Source organism: Eptatretus burgeri, chromosome 10 (genome assembly GCF_056783735.1).
Source record: "Eptatretus burgeri isolate ZD-2024b chromosome 10, Ebu_testis_v1, whole genome shotgun sequence".
Classification (NCBI taxonomy): Eukaryota; Metazoa; Chordata; class Myxini; order Myxiniformes; family Myxinidae; genus Eptatretus; species Eptatretus burgeri.
Window position 1 is genome coordinate 62283021 of NC_140970.1, and position 18416 is coordinate 62301436.

Sequence of the window (18416 nt, forward strand, 5' to 3'; positions counted from 1 at the left end):
TCGTTGTGAAGGTAATGTTGAGGACTTTTTTTTTTCAGATGAGATCCTGTTCTCGGCGGTGTAGTTGTTGTAATGGTAATGTTGAGGTAATATTTCTTTTTTCAGATGAGATCCTGTTCTCCGCAGTGTAGTTGTTGTGAAGGTAATGTTGAGGTAATATTAATTTTTTTAGATGAGATCCTGTTCTAGGCGGTGTAGTTGTCGTTGTGAAGGTAATGTGGAGGTATAATGTTGAGGTAATGTTTCTTTTTTTAGATGAGATCCTGTTCTAGTCAGTGTAGTTGTTGTGAAGGTAATGTTGAGGTAATGTTAATTTTTTTAGATGAGATCCTGTTCTAGGCGGTGTATTTGTCGTTGTGAAGGTAATGTTGAGGACTTTTTTTTTTCAGATGAGATCCTGTTCTCGGTAGTGTAGTTGTTGTTGTAATGGTAATGTTGAGGTAATATTTCTTTTTTCAGATGAGATCCTGTTCTCCGCAGTGTAGTTGTTGTGAAGGTAATGTTGAGGTAATATTATTTTTTTTAGATGAGATCCTGTTCTCGGCAGTGTAGTTTTTGTTGTGAACGTAATGTTGAGGTAAGATGAGATCCTGTTCTAGGCGGTGTAGTTGTTGTGAAGGTAATGTTGAGGTAATATTATTTTTTTTAGATGAGATCCTGTTCTAGGCGGTGTAGTTGTCGTTGTGAAGGTTTTGTTGAGGTAAGAAAACCTTTCTACATCCGGTTCATGGTAAGGCTCTGTCATGGGGAGTGGTAACCGAGATAAATAGTCAACAGTCACATTTTGATGGCCAGGTTTGTACACAATTTAGTAGTTAAATGACACTAAGCATGCAGACCAACGTGCAATTCTCATTCCAGCTCGACCTTTCGAAGACAGTGGTGTGGTCAGTGGACTGTCGTCTGTACGCAGAATAAATTTCCGACCCCACAGGTATGTACGCCATTTCTCAGTTGCCCAGGTGTGGGCAAGTGCTTCCTTCTCTTCTGTAGAGTACATGCCTTCGCATTCTGTAAACGTTCGTGAGGCAAATGCCACTGTTTCCTCTGTCGAGTCCTCATGAAGTTCAGTCAGCGCTGCTCCATGTCCATAATCAGACGCGTCTGTGGTAACAATGGTGGTCAGAGTAGGCGTCAAACAAAGCAAGTGCAGCGCTGTTAGAAATCAATTTTTTTACCCTTTGTTTTTTGGCCTGCTCAACCATGCCTTGACTTGGAACAGGCTGCAATTATTTGTTATTGATAAAGTTTTTTTTTTGTCACTTTCCTCACTAATATTATCGAATGCCTGTGCATCAGAGCTATGAATCGCCCGAGACACCCGGAGACGCCAGTGTTCTTGGATTTATTTCATTTCCACATGAGCACATGGGCTCCGATAACCTTGAGAATCTCTTAAACTAAGCCGAATTACAAAATTTAAGCTCCAAAATTGAACTTAGCTGCAGTTTCAACACTAAAATGTGTCCATTTGTCCAATTCAGACATTGCTTTGGCGTTTCCGGGTACATGGGTTTGTCAATGAGAATTGGTAATCTCTTGCCAAACCAGGTGTTCCATTGGAGTGCTCGTTTGTGTGCTTAAGCCACTTGCCGAGCACCCCACAGTCGATAGTGGTACAGTTCATCTCCTGATCGGGATGTACAGTCGACAATTACTACAAAGCAGAGGTATGTATGCAGCACACACGGACTTGTACATATGGGTAAATTTGGATCTGTAGTGACTCTGTGGGTGTGAGGGCATGCCAAGCCTGTTGAGGGTGCTGTGGTGGCAAGTTTCATCCCGTATCTTATGGAGGTTTTATCAGGTTTACCTTTGGCATCGTGACTGTTTCTAAAGCAATTGGTTCAATATCTGCCTGGTGTTGGTTTAATGGTTAGGGCAGCAGGCTTGGGACCCCAGCATCCCGAGTTCAAATCCTGCTCAGCTGTTGAATTAATACCAGGTGGGGTTAACTCAGCCTGTCATACTTCTGAGGTCAGCAAAATGAGTGCCAGCATGCTGCTATCCTGTGTCGAGTGGCAACCCGTCCAGGATTGTGCCCAATAGCCAAGGAGACTGCTCAGGCAGCACCAACGCTCTGCACAGAGTATGGTCCTAATGGATGGATGGTTTAATATTGGGTGTGCTTCACAAAGGTTGTTTCTCTTTATGAGTTTCAAAGCAACATATATTTGACAACACCTGATTTCCAAGCCATTTGTGGTATTAACGTGTTTTCTAAATTACTGAGCGAAATTTGTTTTCCACCCATCGCAAGCAGCTGTATATAAAAATTAATGTTTTTGCACATCTTCTTGAAATGTCCATATAAATGCAATGGTTCTTTTTTGGTGAAAGCTCCTCAAGGTTTTTGGGTTTTACACAGTACATACTATAGTCGATAATCAAGCTGACTCCAATCCGCTGATTCCTAAAAAAAAATTGGCCAAGCACGAATATGTGTGTTGTTCATGAAGCATAACATTCTCTCTGCTAACTCCCCGACCCCTATCGCTTTTCTCTCTCCCTCTCTCTCTCTCCTCTCTATCTCTCTCCCTTTCTCTCGATGTATCCCGACGGTGGTTCTGTCTGGATGATGGTTATGTCAATATGTGTCTGGACGTTGGTTATGCCCAGGTGGTGTTTGTCTCGAACGTGTCCAGGCTGGGTTTGTCTCCAGACGTGTCCAGGTGGTATTATCTCCGGACATGTCCAGACCCCATACCCTGTCTCTCTCTTTCCCGCCTCCACCTCCTCACTCTCCTCCACACTCCCCACTCTTTTTCTCCCCCCTCTCAGTATTCCTGTCAGTAAAGCGATGGGTGGTATTTGCTAGTTTGTAATATAGAAAGGTCCAAGTGGTTTAAAGCTCTAAATGGTCAAGGGTCTGAGCTGTCTAATCTGTCTAAATGGTGTTAAGGGTCTAAAGGGGTGAAATGGTCGAAATGTTCTTGGGGTCAAAAGGGTATAAAAGGTCTAAAGTGTTGAAAGGGTCTTCAGGGTAAAAGGGGTCTTAATGTTCTTTGGGGACTTTTGGGTCATCTGAATCTTTTGAGTCCTCACAATCTTTTCGGTCTTAAGGGTATTTGGGGTCTTAAAGGGCAATGGTTGAAGGTGTCTCAGCAGACTAAAGGGTCGAAAGGTACATTCCAATAACGTTTTGGAACCTGGTGAATTAAATGCAAGATACCCATGTGAAGACCTGCACTGTTCGTGTGAGTTACATCCCCACGTGTCATGTAGGGAGTCCCTTGTAAGTGATCGTCACAATATTTATGTTCCATTTAATCCAGCTGTCACACAGTCACATTCATACTCGTACTTTTCATGTGTAGACTCGCATTGTATCATGACACATGATCACGTCACATGACACAAACAATTTGCCCATGACATGAATGATCTGATTATTGCTAGATGTGATCAAATCTTATGCTAATTTGAGCCAATAAAGATTGGTTTTAATTGTCCGACATGCTATTTAACATTGTAATTTGTACATGAATTATAGGGGCAAGGCAAGACATACAGTATCTTCTTCCCGACTAGTAGATGGCGGTTGAGTTGCGTGCACTTTCTCAGCGAAATCCAACTTCCTGATGCCAGTGGAGCACTGGTAGCACTCACGATGGTATCCACACTGTAACGTCATTCAAATCCGTCACTCAAGCTGAAACGTCACACCAGGCACTGATTCCATCCAAGAGCTGTTCTGTCTAAATTATATCCGAGAGCTCAAGGAAAATGATGAAATTTTCTCCATGTTGCGAACTCCACACTGCTTACACGAACAAAGTAAAAACTTCGCGATGAATGCCATTTTTGTAGATCACATTGTTTTTGATTGGCCAATCGTTTTTATACGATATATATATATATATATATATATATATATATATATATATATATATATATATATGTATATATGTATATATGTATGTATATATATATATATATATATATATATATATATATATATATATATATATATATATATATATATATATATATATATATATCGGGGCGTATTATGTGATACCGTCCGTCCGTCCGTACCTGTCCGCACTCTAACTCCCAAAGTTTTTAACTTTCACGTTTCATATTTGGTACATTGGTACAGACTGTGGAGACGGTGTGTCACCACATACGTTCGTCATCTAAAGTGGTTGCCATGGCAACCAGGATGCTGTTTTCCATCTAGTAGCACAATTCTGTATATACCTTCTTGTTCTTCATAAATTGACGTGTTTGAATATATAATTGTGTGTGTGCGCGCGTGCGTGCACACGCATGTGTGTGTGTGTGTCACAGAGACTTTTTCGGGCATATACTGTGCTCACTTGTTCATGTGTTGTAGTCAACGTTGTTTTTTTCAAGAAAAATTAAACCTGTTCTTTCACATTTGCTGCTCTTCTTCCTCTTCTTGTTATTGCTGCTCTTCTTCCTTCTCTTGTTATTGCTGCTCTTCCACACAAGAACATTTATCTTTATGTTCCTTAGCCACTCCAGTGTAGCTTTGGCTGTGTGCTTCGGGTCATTATCACGCTGAAAGGTGAACTTCCGTCCCAATTTCAGCTTTCTTGCAGAGGGCAGCAGGTTTTCCTCTCGGAGTTTTCTGTATTTTGCTCCATCCATTTTCCCTTCTATCCTGACAAGTGCCCCAGTCCCTGCTGATGAGAAACATCCCCATAACATGATGCTGTCACCACCATGCTTCACAGTGGGGATGGTGTTCTTCAGGTGATGTGCTGTGTTGGGTTTGTGCCAAAACATAACGTTTTGCATTTCGACCAAAAAGTTCCATATTGGTTTCGTCAGACCACAAAACTTTTTGCCACACGGCTTCAGATATGGCCTCAAACGAGACTCAAGGTAGGCTTTTTTGAGTAATGACTTCCTTCTTGCAACCCTACCATACAGACCTGACTTGTGGAGTGCTTGGGATATTGCTATCACATGCACACAGTGACCGGTCTTTGGCATAAAGACATGCATCTCTTTCAAAGTTGCCATTGGCCTCTTGGTGGCCTCTCTGATCAGTCTCCTCCTTGCCTGGTCATCCAGTTTGGAAGGATGGCCTGAACTAAGTAGGGTCTTAGTGGTACCATACCCCTTCTACTTTTTCATGATTGTCTTGACTGTGCTCCAGGGGATATCCAAGGCGTTTGAAATATTGTTAAACCCATCACCTGATCTGTGCCTTTCCACAACTTTATCCCAGAGGTCTTTTGGAAGCTCCTTAGTACTCATGGTTGAGTCTTTGCTGTGAAATGCACTACTCAGCAGGGGAAACCTACAGAAAGAACTGATTACCTATGCGACCGAAGGTGAAGGAAGTTGTTTTCACCCCTTTCTGTCTATTTGTTACCTCTGCCACAGAAGGTGAAGGAGGTTATGTTTTCACCACTCTCTGTCTGTTTATTGGTGTGTTTGTTTCTTTGTCTGTTTATGTGCAGGATATCTCAAAAAGTTGTGGATGGATCTGGATGAAATTTGGTGGACAGGTTGGGTTGTGACAAGGGCGAACGGATTAGGTTTTGGTGAAGATCCGGATCCGAATCCGACTATTAGAATTTTTCAAGTGATCCTTCACCATTGGGAGATGGTGCCAAAATGATATATTTCACAATATCTCAAGAGGATATGGATATATCTGGATGAAATTTAGTGGAGAGTTTGGGTGTGTTACTAGAACAAGCCAACTATATATATATATATATATATATATATATATATATATATATATATATATATATATATATATATATATATATATATATATATATATATATATATATATATTGGTTAAGGTAGGAATACAGATCCGGCCTAACAGTGGAATACAGAATGTAAACTTTTCAGCCTGGTGGAGGTATGTTCTCTACTGAGTGCCTTTCTAATTTTTATGTTATTAAGAGCTTTAAAAGGAAGAAATGTTTTATTCAGTACAGATTCAGTTTGAGGATACAGTATTGAAAAAGAAATGGGATAGGGAATTTAAGGAGTAACTGCACCGCAGTTCTTCGTTCTCCTTCTTTTCCTTCTTCTCCCCCTTCTCCTCCTTCTCCTCATTCTTTTTCTTCTGATTTTTTTTGAGAGTGAGGAGGAGAAAGGATTAAGCTGAGCTATCCAAAGTCACAATATCTGGGAGAAAAAGGAGTGAAAACAAAGCAAGTGCAGTCAAAAACAGAGGCAGAAGCAACAGCCCGATTAGCCCAACCTAACATGAGTGGGCTCGACTTTACCAGGGACACAAATTCGACAATTCATTGCAACAAGGTACGGTTTGGTACAGAAATATTTTGACGTAAACATGACCAGAAACACAGAAATGAAAATAAAGCAGTAAAACACAATGCATCTGATCAGGGAAACTTAGCTTTGTTGACCGAGAGAGAGGAACTCACGAATCAGCAATACACATGCAGCAACCCAGAACTGGAAGTCCCAACAGGTGTCAATGGCATAAAACATAGCAACAGAAGCTCAGTGTCAGGTGTTTGGGGGGTTGTTCAGTGAGATTGTGTGAACTCTTGCTTGAGGTTCAAAGCATCCATGAATTACAGAGTTAGCAGGAGGATCATATCTAGGTTGGGGTCATGGCCAGGATAGGAGCCAAGTTGAGAGTTTGACATTAAAGATGCGAGATGGAACCAATATGGGGACTACTCATACCAGGCCGAATCCAAGGATTGGCCTGACCACCGTAGCGTGTTCACTAGCATACCACTACATGTAACATGTACTGTATATAAGAGGTCGGTCTGGAACCGACTAGACCTCCTCTGATCATCAAAGGAGAGAACATGACAGTCTGGTGTTCCTCGACCTCCACACATATCCCTAAATACCAATGGTACAAGGCAGACAAGAAAGTCAGACAGGATTCTCGACTTGCCCTGTTCGAGGTGAACCTGTATAACACGAGCCATTACATCTGCACATCTTTGCATAATGTAGGCTGTAAATACATGTCTCACATTTACCTTAATATTGCCATCCATGCCAAATCCTGAAGTGTCTGGAATGAGACTGAAGTGAAGAAAGTTTAAAACTAAAGTGAAATTGATTTTTGATGTCATAGCTTACCCTCGTCCCACCATCACCTGGGAGGGCCCGGGTGACCTGGTGAACCTATGGAGCTTGATTGAACAAGAAGAAACTGACTGACATCGTCGAGGTTCAAATGCCTGATACTTCGAGCAATTTTAACTGTATTGCTCAAAACAACCTGGTTGTCTCTACCATAAAGTACGTCCTGATCCTGACAAAGCTACTCAACATATCTCTGGATCAGGAGCTGCTCGAGCATGACACGGTCTTCAAAACAGCTGTTCACCACCATCTCAGATCAGCCCCCATCCAAAAACATGATCGTTTCTCCCCCCATTAACACTCCCCAAGCCCACCTCTTTCCAAGTGTCCAGTTTTCTTTCATGAGACTTTTTTGATTACAAAGTCACGGCTCATGGAAGAGCTCGAATGCAGAATATATCAGGACACAACAGAACAAAAGGAGCATGAGAAAGAGAGGTGAGGAACACCAACAATGCAGGCTTGAGGGACAAAATAGAGAGAGAGACTTGGACAAATAAGGGATGTGGGGTTGAAGGAGGGGTAGGGGAGGATGCACGGGGTGGATATGATGGATACAGAAGCAAACTCTCAGGAAGGAAAAACAGGAACGTTGGAAAGAGGTGAGCTTTGGGGAGGGTTAATGGGGGTAGAAAATATCATGGTTTTGGACAGGGTATGATCCAAGATGGTGGTGATCAAACAAGCTGTGAAGACCTGGAGGGAGGAATGCCATTGAAGAGAATGTGGATGTTGGTTCCACAGGTGGGAAAAAAATGAGTAGAGGTGAGTAATGTTTCTGGTTTCTCGGTCGAGCACATACCTCCACCAGGCTGAAGAGTTTATGTTTTGATATTCCACTGATAGACTAGATCTGCATCCGGACCTTACTCAAAATCTAATCAACTTGTTCTTGTCACCAACCCAACTCCTCGAATAAGATTTGTCATAACCCATCCACAACTTTTTGAAATACACTGAACTGTATATCCTTTTTTGCTCCACTATTCCATGAGCCAGCCATCAATATTTTGGAGTTGACTACCAGAAAGGGGAACTAAAAGCCACTGTATTTTCCAATTAGGTTGATGTCTGTAGTAAATAAATAAAATGCAAAGGACATCTCGAAAGAGTAGCGAAACACCTTTTTGGCGGCTATCTTAGAAAATGGCTGCCTCACCTGATCATATTTCTGAAAATTGAATACAACTTTACAATGGCTGATCTGAAGCATATACAACCCTTAACAAGATATGTTCAGTCTAAAATTTGGCTCATGCCAGTTTAACTTTTGTAAATACTGGTCCATTTTCCAAAATAATTGAGAAAATAGGTCAGAATTTGGATTTTTCTTGCAGAAAATTTTCTGCACCTGTCATCATGCTTTCTGAAATATATATGCAGATATAAGAAATATTTAACACTTTCAAATACAACCCATCACTTTACTGACAGGAATTTGAAGGGGGTGGAGGAGTAAGGAGAGAGGATGGAGGGTAGGGAGGAGGGAGGGAGACCAAGGAGGGAGGAGTGGGGGAGCAGGGAGGGCGAGGAGGGAGATCGAGGTGGGGTGGCGGAGCGAGGAAGGAGGGGGAGGGAGGAGGGGTGGGGGAGTGAGGAAGGAGGTGGGAGTGAGGAGGGGTGGGGAAGGAAAGGCAGTGGGAGGGGAGGGTCCATCCAGACATAACCACCGTCTGGACACGTCCAGAAATAACCACCATCCAGACATGAATGGAGATGACCACTGTCCAGACATAACCACCATCCAAATACATACTGAGATAACCACCGTTCGGATATGTGCGGAGATAACCACTGTCCAGACAGAGAGGAGAGAGAGAGGAGAGAGAGAGGAGAGAGAGAGGAGAGAGGAGAGAGGAGAGAGGAGAGAGGAGAGAGAGGAGAGAAGAGAGAGAGGAGAGAAGAGAGAGAGGAGAGAAGAGAGAGAGAGAGGAGAGGGAGAGAGAGGAGAGAGGAGAGAGGAGAGAGAGGAGAGAGAGAGAGAGAGAGAGAGGGATGTGGAAGGATGGTATTGAAGCAGACTTCGTTTTTTATGGTAATTCTGCAATCAATCTGCTCAAATGTGTCCATCAATGGACTCGATGTATAAGAATTGTAGTTATATGAATATATTACACCTGTCAATTACTATTAATTACTGTTACACCTGTTTTCAATTACTAATGTGTTCATTTTAATGTAACCCATTTATTGGAACCTATGATCAAACGTATTTTATTGGAACTTGTATATTCTCTCACTTATTGGAGCTAAAGGCCTGATGCCAATTCTCTCTTAGCCTTTCTATGCACCCACTGCTGTTCTGCTGTTCCTCCCTGTCTGTTCCCACCCTCTTCCTCTCTCTTTACTCTCTCTGCTCTAGATTTCCAATTAATGTACCTGATAAGCCAGACAGGCCTTTCTAAAGATCTATGTGATGGTGACAGCCTGAATCTGACCAGCTTTGTGCTGCCTATGCCTTGCTTGTAATTTGTTTGTTGTTTTAACCAAGATGATAAGAATGTCTCTCTCTCACATGCATATTGTTTTAAACTGGCCCAGACAAGGTCAGATGTGGATCATGCTGACCCGGCTCCCCTCCTCCTCTTGTTCTCTGTTTTTCTCCTTGGCCCCCTTACACCTTCCCCCACCTTTCCTTTTTATTGATGATTATATTGATGATGATGATTGATGATATTGATGATTCTTAGAACTCCAATTTCGCGGAGACCATTGTATGTATTTACATTAATGTCCTTTGCTCTGTGATATCACGTGTAATAAATATTCTCTGATTGAATTGTACTTTTCCTTGAGTGTACTTGAGTATCATGAGTTTTTGCGAATAATAAGAGTTCCACAACAATGGTGCACTGTATTAGTAGCAGGTGGAGTGAGGATGGGTCAAAGAAACAAAGGGGTGAAGGTAGTGGGGGTAGGGGAGTTAGCAGAGAATATGTTATGCTTTATGAACCACACACACACACACACACACACACACACACACACACACACACCGTGTGACAGGTGTAAAAAATCGTTGTGTGACAGGTGGGAAAAAATTGGCTCTCATTGAGAAAACACATTAATACGTGGAACGGCTTGGAAATTGGGTGTTATCAAATGTATTTTGCTTGAAACTCACAAAGTTAAACCATTTAACCTTTGCAAAGCACTGCACCCAGTCATATAAAATAACCAATTGCTTTAGAAATAGCCACAGGGACAAAGGAAAATGTGATCGCTCATATGCTGCTGAGGTTAAAAATAAAACCTCCAAGATACGGGATGAAACTTTGCCACCATGGCACCCGCATAACCAAGCATGCAGGCATACACCCATACCCTGTTTGAATTTTGAATTTTTGAATTTTCAAATTATTTTTGAAAATTTGAATTTTCAAATTCTATCTCCTCCTACATTTCTCAAGCAATCTTGAAATTGATTGTGGCATATGAATCTATGGGACAATATCTAAATTTGGTCAGGATGGATTTTCGAATTTCGCTTTCGTTTTCAGGTCACGTGACTTCAAAGTTTGCAAAAACTGCCCTACCTTCAGGAGGCTATATATTTTCTCGCAGAGATGACCGTCACTCCCGCACGGGTGTATTTTTATTGTCTTTTCGTTTGTCACACGATTTTTGGCCACAGTGTTCAAGCAATCGTTCTGAAATTCCTTGTGTGTCGGTGACTGACCAAGGAGAGCATCGCTTAATTTTGGTGAAGATCTGAATCCCGATCCGGATCTGAGAATTTTAAAAATGATTCTTCACCATTGAGAAATAGGGCCAAAGATTATATATATATATATATATATATATATATATATATATATATATATATATATATATATATATATATATATATATATATATATATATATATATATATATATCTTCTTCTTCTTCTTTCGGCTGCTCCCATTAGGGGTCGCCACAGCGGATCATCCGTGTGATCCGCATAGTGATTTGGCACATGTTTTACACCTGATGCCCTTCCTGACGCAACCCTGGTCGCCTCTTACGACACAGGGATATGGTACACCTATTTTAACTGGGGTATACACCGGCCCAGTATACTGGTACTCATTTCGCCGACCTCGGAAGGATGACAGGCTGAGTCAACCCCCTGGTGTATTAATTCAGTGGCCCAACGGGGCTTGAACTCAGGACCTTTTGGATCCCAAGCCGCTGCCCGAACCACTGCGCCAACACCAGGCTGTATATATATGTATGTATGTGTATATGTATATATATATACACATGTATGTATGTATGTATGTATGTATATATATATATATATATATATATATATATATATATATATATATATATATATATATATATATGTATGTATGTATGTATATATATATATATATATGTATATATATATATATATATATATGTATGTATATATATATATATATATATATATATATAGCATGATATCTCAAAAGATTATTAATGGATTCACATGCAACTTGGTGGATAAGTTGGGAGTTCCACTAGGAAGAATTGATTCAATTTTGGTGAAGATCTGAATCTGGATCCGAACACGAGAATTATTAAATTTTTAACCAATTCTTCACCATTGAAATGGGGCTAAAAACGATATTATATGATATCTCAAAAAGTTCTCAACGGATTTGAATGAAACTTGGTGGAAATGTTGGGTGTGTGACAATGACTAATTGATTCCATTTTGGTTAAGATCCGAATCCAGATCTGGTAGTTGTGGAAGGATTCGGGAAAAAAAGTTGTATTCTGGATGGATTCGGATAAAACTTCGTGGACAGGTTGGATGTGTGATGAGGATGAATGGTCGGATTGGGTAAGACCACTCAGACTCTTTACACCCGTTAAACCCGTTATGGCTCTGTAAAACCCTATAAACCCCCTTTTACTGCTAAGACCCCATCAACCCTTTAGAATACTAGACCCCTTAAGATCACTACAGAGTGCCGCCCGTTATGCAAAGTGTCACGTAAGGAATGATTTTTCATTTGGTTGTTTTTTTTTTGGAGATTTCATCCCTCTATGTTTTTGCATTTTTATAAAAGGTTTTTCTTGTGTTTATATATATATATATATATATATATATATATATATATATATATATATATATATATATATATATATATATATATATATATAGTATGGTACTGTTCCCTATCTTAAACATCTCTAACCTCATTATCGCCTTCTCTTTAATATATGAAGTCCTGCCCCAAATCAGTATATGATCGCTCTACAGTCGACATTGAACCCTCTCTATGGTGGCTCAGTCCTTTTTCTTATCCCACCACCTATATTTTCTTCGTTTGATTGTCGGTTCCTACCAATGTTGTTGCTCCACATAAAGTTGTTTGAGCGTCCATGATGCCTCTGTCCAGGGTGCTGTGAGCACTCGCCTGCTGGTGTCGCTGCACGGTAGAGCATCGTTGTCTCCACTTGTGCCGATCAAAGAACAAGATCGGACTCGGGCGGACATCCATCGCTCGGTTTTCAGTTTTGCCGCCATCATTGGTGAAACCTATACAGCGTCTCTTATTTATGTTCCGTGCACTACTTAGCCAGCTGTCCGTGCCGACCTGTTTGAGTAGACACCTTTGAGGGTATCACCCGTTTATGGACACCGCACGGGGATGCATGGTTGGGGAAGGTGGTCTAGATCATGGTTTTCACTCCTACACTCTCTCTTAATGGTCCAAGCGCTTGACCGCCCGCAGGGCTTCTGCGCTCCAGGGAGCCGTCACGCCCCCCACAGCAGCAACCGCTCTTCGCCTGCCACTCCTCTGCTACCCACGGGCCTCGCCACCCACTCCTTACCCACATTTTATTCCCTTTCTCCATCTCCTGCTTGCCTTTTCCCACGAAGACGTCGCTGCAGCTCTGCCGGAAAACTCTGCAAGCTTTATCTTTGCTTCGATTAAAGGGATGGGCCAGACGTGCGGTCACTCCTTCCTGTGCCGTAGTGAGCAACATCAGCAACACAAGTGTCGATGTGACAATCGGTGAGTGCGCACACCACTCTACCCGAACGCCACACACTCGTACACAATCCCGCTCATGCTGGTCCACAGTCCTTTCCATCCCGTTCCCGATCGCGGTTGATCGTCAATAAAAGGACTGTGGGTGTTCGTATAGCAGTACAGCAGACCCCGCTTTGAGCAAGCATGCAGGCGTGCGACCCCTCAAAGTATTCATCTTCCACGAGCCAAGAATTTGTATTAAAATAGAAATCATAATTAACAGCTGATCGGAATATAAAGGGTATTCGATTGAAAATTAACCTGAGTTACAGCATGTCGTATAATTATAACGGGGCCTTTCAAAGCCGATGTCGTCTCGTCTGGTGGTGCGCTCAAGCGGATTCGTTTTATCGCATCTCCCACGCAACCGCACCACATATCATGTGAACACGAAACCATGCAGTTCGATAAGAACCCGTTTCACAATCAAATACCTTGAGTGTATATAACATAGTTTGGCTTGAGTGATAAACTATTCGGATCCGATTCGAGGGGCAGTTAAAGAGAAGATGCTCTCCGCGGGTTGCCCGAGCACCTGCCATGGAAACGTTCAGATCAGGCATCGAATGTGAATATGAGAGGCGATTCCATCTCTTGTTCAAGTTCACCGACGATCTTAATAACGAGAAAAATAAATTACTTTTCATAATCAAACTTTATTACCTCGTGAGTGTGCCAGTGTAGCAGATATAATATGTTTGCATTTTCTTTTTGCTGGAGTACGCAACAAGAAATCTCAGTGACTTGTGGTCTCCATCAAGTATTATTTTCTTATCAGGTATTATTTTTCCATATCTTTACTGTCTCCTTTAAGTTTTACTGTCTCCATCATGTTATAAGTGTATCCATCATGATGTAGAAGAGTCTACATCATGTATAAGTGTCTCCATCAACTTTACTGTCCACTTCATTTTATTTTCTTCATCAAGTTTTAATTTTTTTTTTTCAAGTATTATTGTCTCCATATCTTCATTGTCTCCTTTAAGTTAGACTGTCTCCATCAAGTTTAAGTGTCCACATCAAGTATTATTGTCTACATCAATTTTAACGTATCCTTCATTTTATTTTCTTTATCAAGTATTTTTTTTGTAACTCAAGTATTATTGTCTCATTTACATTTTAATGTCAACATCGGCTTTCCTGTCTCCATCATGTTTAACTGTTTCCATCGTTTTGCTGTTAACATCAACTTTACTGTCAAAGTAAAGTTTTGTTGTCTACATCAAGTTTTATTTATCCATAGCTTCACTGTCTCCATCAACTTTACCATCCCCTGCATTTTATTTTCTTCATTAAGTGTATATATGTATATATATATATATATATATATATATATATATATATATATATATATATATATATATATATATATCTTCAAGTATTATTGTCTCATTTACATTTTAATGTCAACATCGGCTTTCCTGGCTCCATCATGTTTAATTGTTTCCGTCGTTTTGCTGTCAACATCAACTTTACTGTCAAAATAAAGTTTTTTGTTGCCGACATCAACTTTTATTTATCCATATCTTCACTGTCTCCATCATGACCTTTAAGTCTCTCCACCAAGTTTAAGTGACTCCATCAAGCTTCATTGTCGACATCAACTTTATCATCCCTTCCTTTTATTTTTTTCATAAAGTCTTTTTTTTTTTTTTAATAATCAAGTATTATTGTCTCATTTGCGTTTTATTGTCAACATCGGCTTTCCTGTCTACATCAAGGTTAACTGTCTTCATCAAGTTATATTTTATTTTTTAATCAAGTATTATTGTCTCCATAGTTTTACTGACTCCTTGAAGTTTTTTTTTTGTCTCCATGTTTAACTGTTTCTGTGTAAGCCTGGTGTTGGCTTAGTGGTTAGGGTGGTGGCTTGGGATCTTAGGGTCCTGAGTTCAAGCCCCGTTGGCTGCTGAATTAATATACACCAGGAGTTTGACTCAGCCTGTCATCCTTCTGAGGATGGCAAAATGAGTACCAGTGTACTGGTAAGGGGGACACTGCATCAGCGGCATAGCCGCATCCCAACCAATGATGCAACCAGCAGCCGCAGGCTGCACTCGAAAGAGAGAACTGTTTCCATCATTTTGCTGTCAACATCAACTTTACTGTCAATATCAAGTTTTGTTGTCCACATCAAATTTTATTTATCCATAGCTTCACTGTCTCCATCATGTTTAAGTGTCTCCATCAAGTTTTGTTGTTAACATCAACTCGACCGTCTCCAATGGTATATTTTCTTCATGAAGTTTAATTTTTTTTTTTTAAATCAAGCATGATTTTCTTCATAACTTTAGAGTGTCCTTTGATGTTTTACAGTCTCCATCATGTTTATATTGTTTGAGTTTTACTGTCTTCATTAAGTTTAACTATCTGTATCGTTTTATTTTTTCCATCATTATATATTGTGTCTATCAAGTTTTACTGTCTGCATAAAGTATTACTCTCTCCATCAATTTGCAGCAGAATAATCACAATAAAAGTTCAACCATTCACTTAATATGTAACTGTGAGGCTTACAATTAGTATTTTTTATTGAACCATACATTATGGGCCTTACTAATTAATTACTTCGAAACATCATGGTTTTCCTCGTGTGCATGAAGAGCCCTGCGCAAATGTCATATTGAATTTTCCAAAGGAAACAATAAGACAGGTGAACAATGACTTTATATCTGGCAGATTTGCTTCATTTGACAGGCAAAGGATGTGATGGAGACGAGAAAATAACATTTCAACGAAAAAAAATCCTCGAACATGTTGATGTGCATGTGTGCGTGATATGTATACAGTATATATATATATATATATATATATATATATATATATATATATATATATATATATATATATATATGTTCGACAGAGAGGTTCGAGCGTCGAACAGTGCGTGCTTATGATGCAGGTAATCGGTGTACAAGGCACGTACATTTTACAGTGGGCCGCAATGTAGGAAACCCATGCGTGGAGACCTCAATCATGCTCATTCAGGAGTGGCAAATTGTCCATCTCTGACCATCTAATTCATCGTGGATCAGAGTAGTGAGAGTGTGGCGGGCGCGTGCGAGGCGTGGCGTGTCATCTCGTGGCCGCACGGCTGCACGCTGCTGTGCTTTGACGTCATAGCACGCACGGCTATAAGCGGGAGGGCGCGTCAAGGCGCCGCGAGCGTCAAACCGAGCGCCGCTCGCCGAAGCGGCGAGGAGAGGTGAAGCTTGTCGAGTCCAAGTGGAGTCAAGTCGTCCGAGCAATGCTCCTTACTTTCCAGCACCTGCTCGTGGCTGTCGTGCGTTTCTGCAGACGGGCCTGCCGGGGTTCGGCCGAGGATACACCGGGGGTCGCTCCTCCGCGAGCTCTGAACGGCGACTTCACGCTGCCAGCGCCTTTGCAGGTGGGCAGGCGTTCCGCGTGCATCGCGCAGCATGACACCGCACTGATCATGTATTTATTATAGGCCTACATGATATCCCATGCAATTGCACATCACGCGCATTTCATGCCTCCCACCGTTCCCCGGTGTGCTGGAATCCAATTTGGATGTGCACCAGAGACGGGTTGTAGTGCGGCGTCGAGTAAAGACTGCACGGGTATTTGGCTGAGAGTAGTGGGTGTAGAAGGGCCAAGTGATGCCAGTGCGCTCTCACACATCTCATGACATGGGCAGCAAGTTTTGTGTGGCCGTGACTGTTCCGGTAATACATGGAACCAAAGCGCAACCAGAAGGTTTGCACAGGTTTCCCCATGTACACTGTAGTATTCATATAAAGCTCAGAGGAGAGGGGCAAAGGAGGGGGGATGTTGGGATCAGGTATCTTTTGGAATTGGGTATCTTTATCCAGTGTGTGTGTGTGTGTGTGTGTGTGTGTGTGTGTGTGTGTGTGTGTGTGTGTGTGTGTGTGTGTGTGTGTGTGTGTGTGTGTGTGTGTGTGTGTGTGTGTGTGCGCGCGCGCGCTTCGCAGTGCGGAAACAAGCCTGGTTTTGCCTTTGCCCACTTTGCAGGGCACATTGTAATTCCACACGCATGGGGATGCGGCTGTAGGGTGCTGCGTGCAAGAGTCGCGTTTGCAGATAGAAGGACAACACACAAGGCACACTCGTGCTTCACCAAACAACCACGTGGAAAATAAATTGTTGGGCGCGATTGGTGGTGGATGGGAATTCGCTGAGAAAGGAGGGGCTAAGGATGGAGGGAGAGTCGTGGGAATCTATTTCTTCCATCTTTGCTCCAATCTTCAATCTCTGGCTCCATCGATTGTGTGCTTGTTATTGTTTTAGCACTTGTTTTACAGGCCAAGTGCCACCGATCATTCACTCCATTGTTGCAGGATCAGGAGCAGCAGCAGCGCTCGCCGTAGAGGGCGTGCAAGGCGACACAAGCAAAAGATAAAATGAGTAATGAAATTAATTTTTTAAAAATCATTTCTCGCACCAACCACGGTCCAACCGTCCAAATCTTCATGCTGGGTGGTATAGCTCAACGGGTTGGTAAATTTAATGTTGCTTTGAACCGAGCCTTCCGCAGCGGCCAAAACAATATAACTCCGAGCGCATTTTTTTTTAATTGTATCGCAATTTATGAATCCAATTGCAGACATACACATGATCATCAGAGATGCTGCTCATACATTTGGAGAAGGTATTAAAAAAACAAAAAACCTTTCCATTTCCCCATTTTGTTGAAAAAAATTCAGTGCCTGGTAAGTAGCACAAGTACTGCAAGCCCTGCACGCTTAGAAAGGGGAAAAAACGAAAATAAACTCAAGCACGTTGGACTTCTTGTGTTTATGGGGTTGTTCTTGATGAAAAATGAACTCTTTAATGACAGATAAGGAAGTGTATCTGCAGGCAAAAGAGCGGTTCACCTCTCAGTGAAGGGTTCGGTGATCCTGTGGTTTCCAGGTGCCTCTGAAATTAGATCACGCAAGGTGCTCTATTTTTCTGCACCATGCATGAACAAACCAGGTCAGGAGGAGATGGATTTGAACCCACATTCCATCTGGAGTCTTATTTTGATGAAGTGACTGAGCTGAAGAAATTATGACTGTGCTATCCCACCAGTTTCTCCATTATGATTGGTCCGTAAGGTAAATTAAAGAAATGCAAATCGCTGATTGGCCACAAAATAATTTGGGCTTGACAGTGGATAGATCCACCATTTACCTGAATGCCACATTCAATAAGACATATGTTAACACCTTATGGTATTTGTAATCATTCATCAATGAAAACCAAAATATTTGTTCCAGAGATTACAAAGAGCTGTGAAGGCTCTATGATGTGTCGTGGTCACGTGACTAATTTCCACCTGCAATGACATTAGGGCAC

General features: G+C 41.5%; 2 protein-coding genes across 6 annotated transcripts in view; both read left to right on the top strand.

Moving 5' to 3' along the window:
• Nucleotides 1-649: 649 nt before the first annotated feature.
• LOC147018702 (uncharacterized) lies at nucleotides 650-9830 on the top strand. Its single transcript, XM_085900089.1, has 4 exons — nucleotides 650-689; nucleotides 862-934; nucleotides 1552-1670; nucleotides 9443-9830. The coding sequence occupies exons 1-4, from the start codon at nucleotides 650-652 to the stop codon at nucleotides 9547-9549; spliced, it is 339 nt and encodes a 112-aa protein (XP_085756215.1). The 3' UTR covers nucleotides 9550-9830.
• A 2751-nt stretch (nucleotides 9831-12581) lies between these two features.
• PDE2A (phosphodiesterase 2A) overlaps nucleotides 12582-18416 on the top strand; it is a 314549-nt gene continuing 308714 nt past the window's right edge. Inside the window, exons 1-2 of one of the 5 annotated variants that reach the window (XM_085898655.1) lie at nucleotides 12582-13076; nucleotides 16392-16482. In XM_085898655.1, the coding sequence (XP_085754781.1) occupies nucleotides 13000-13076; nucleotides 16392-16482 (168 nt within the window). In that variant the 5' untranslated portion in view covers nucleotides 12582-12999. Of the gene's footprint in view, nucleotides 13077-16327; nucleotides 16483-18416 lie in introns of those variants that run through there. The other 4 variants (XM_085898657.1, XM_085898656.1, XM_085898658.1 and 1 more) reach the window with 4 other exon arrangements.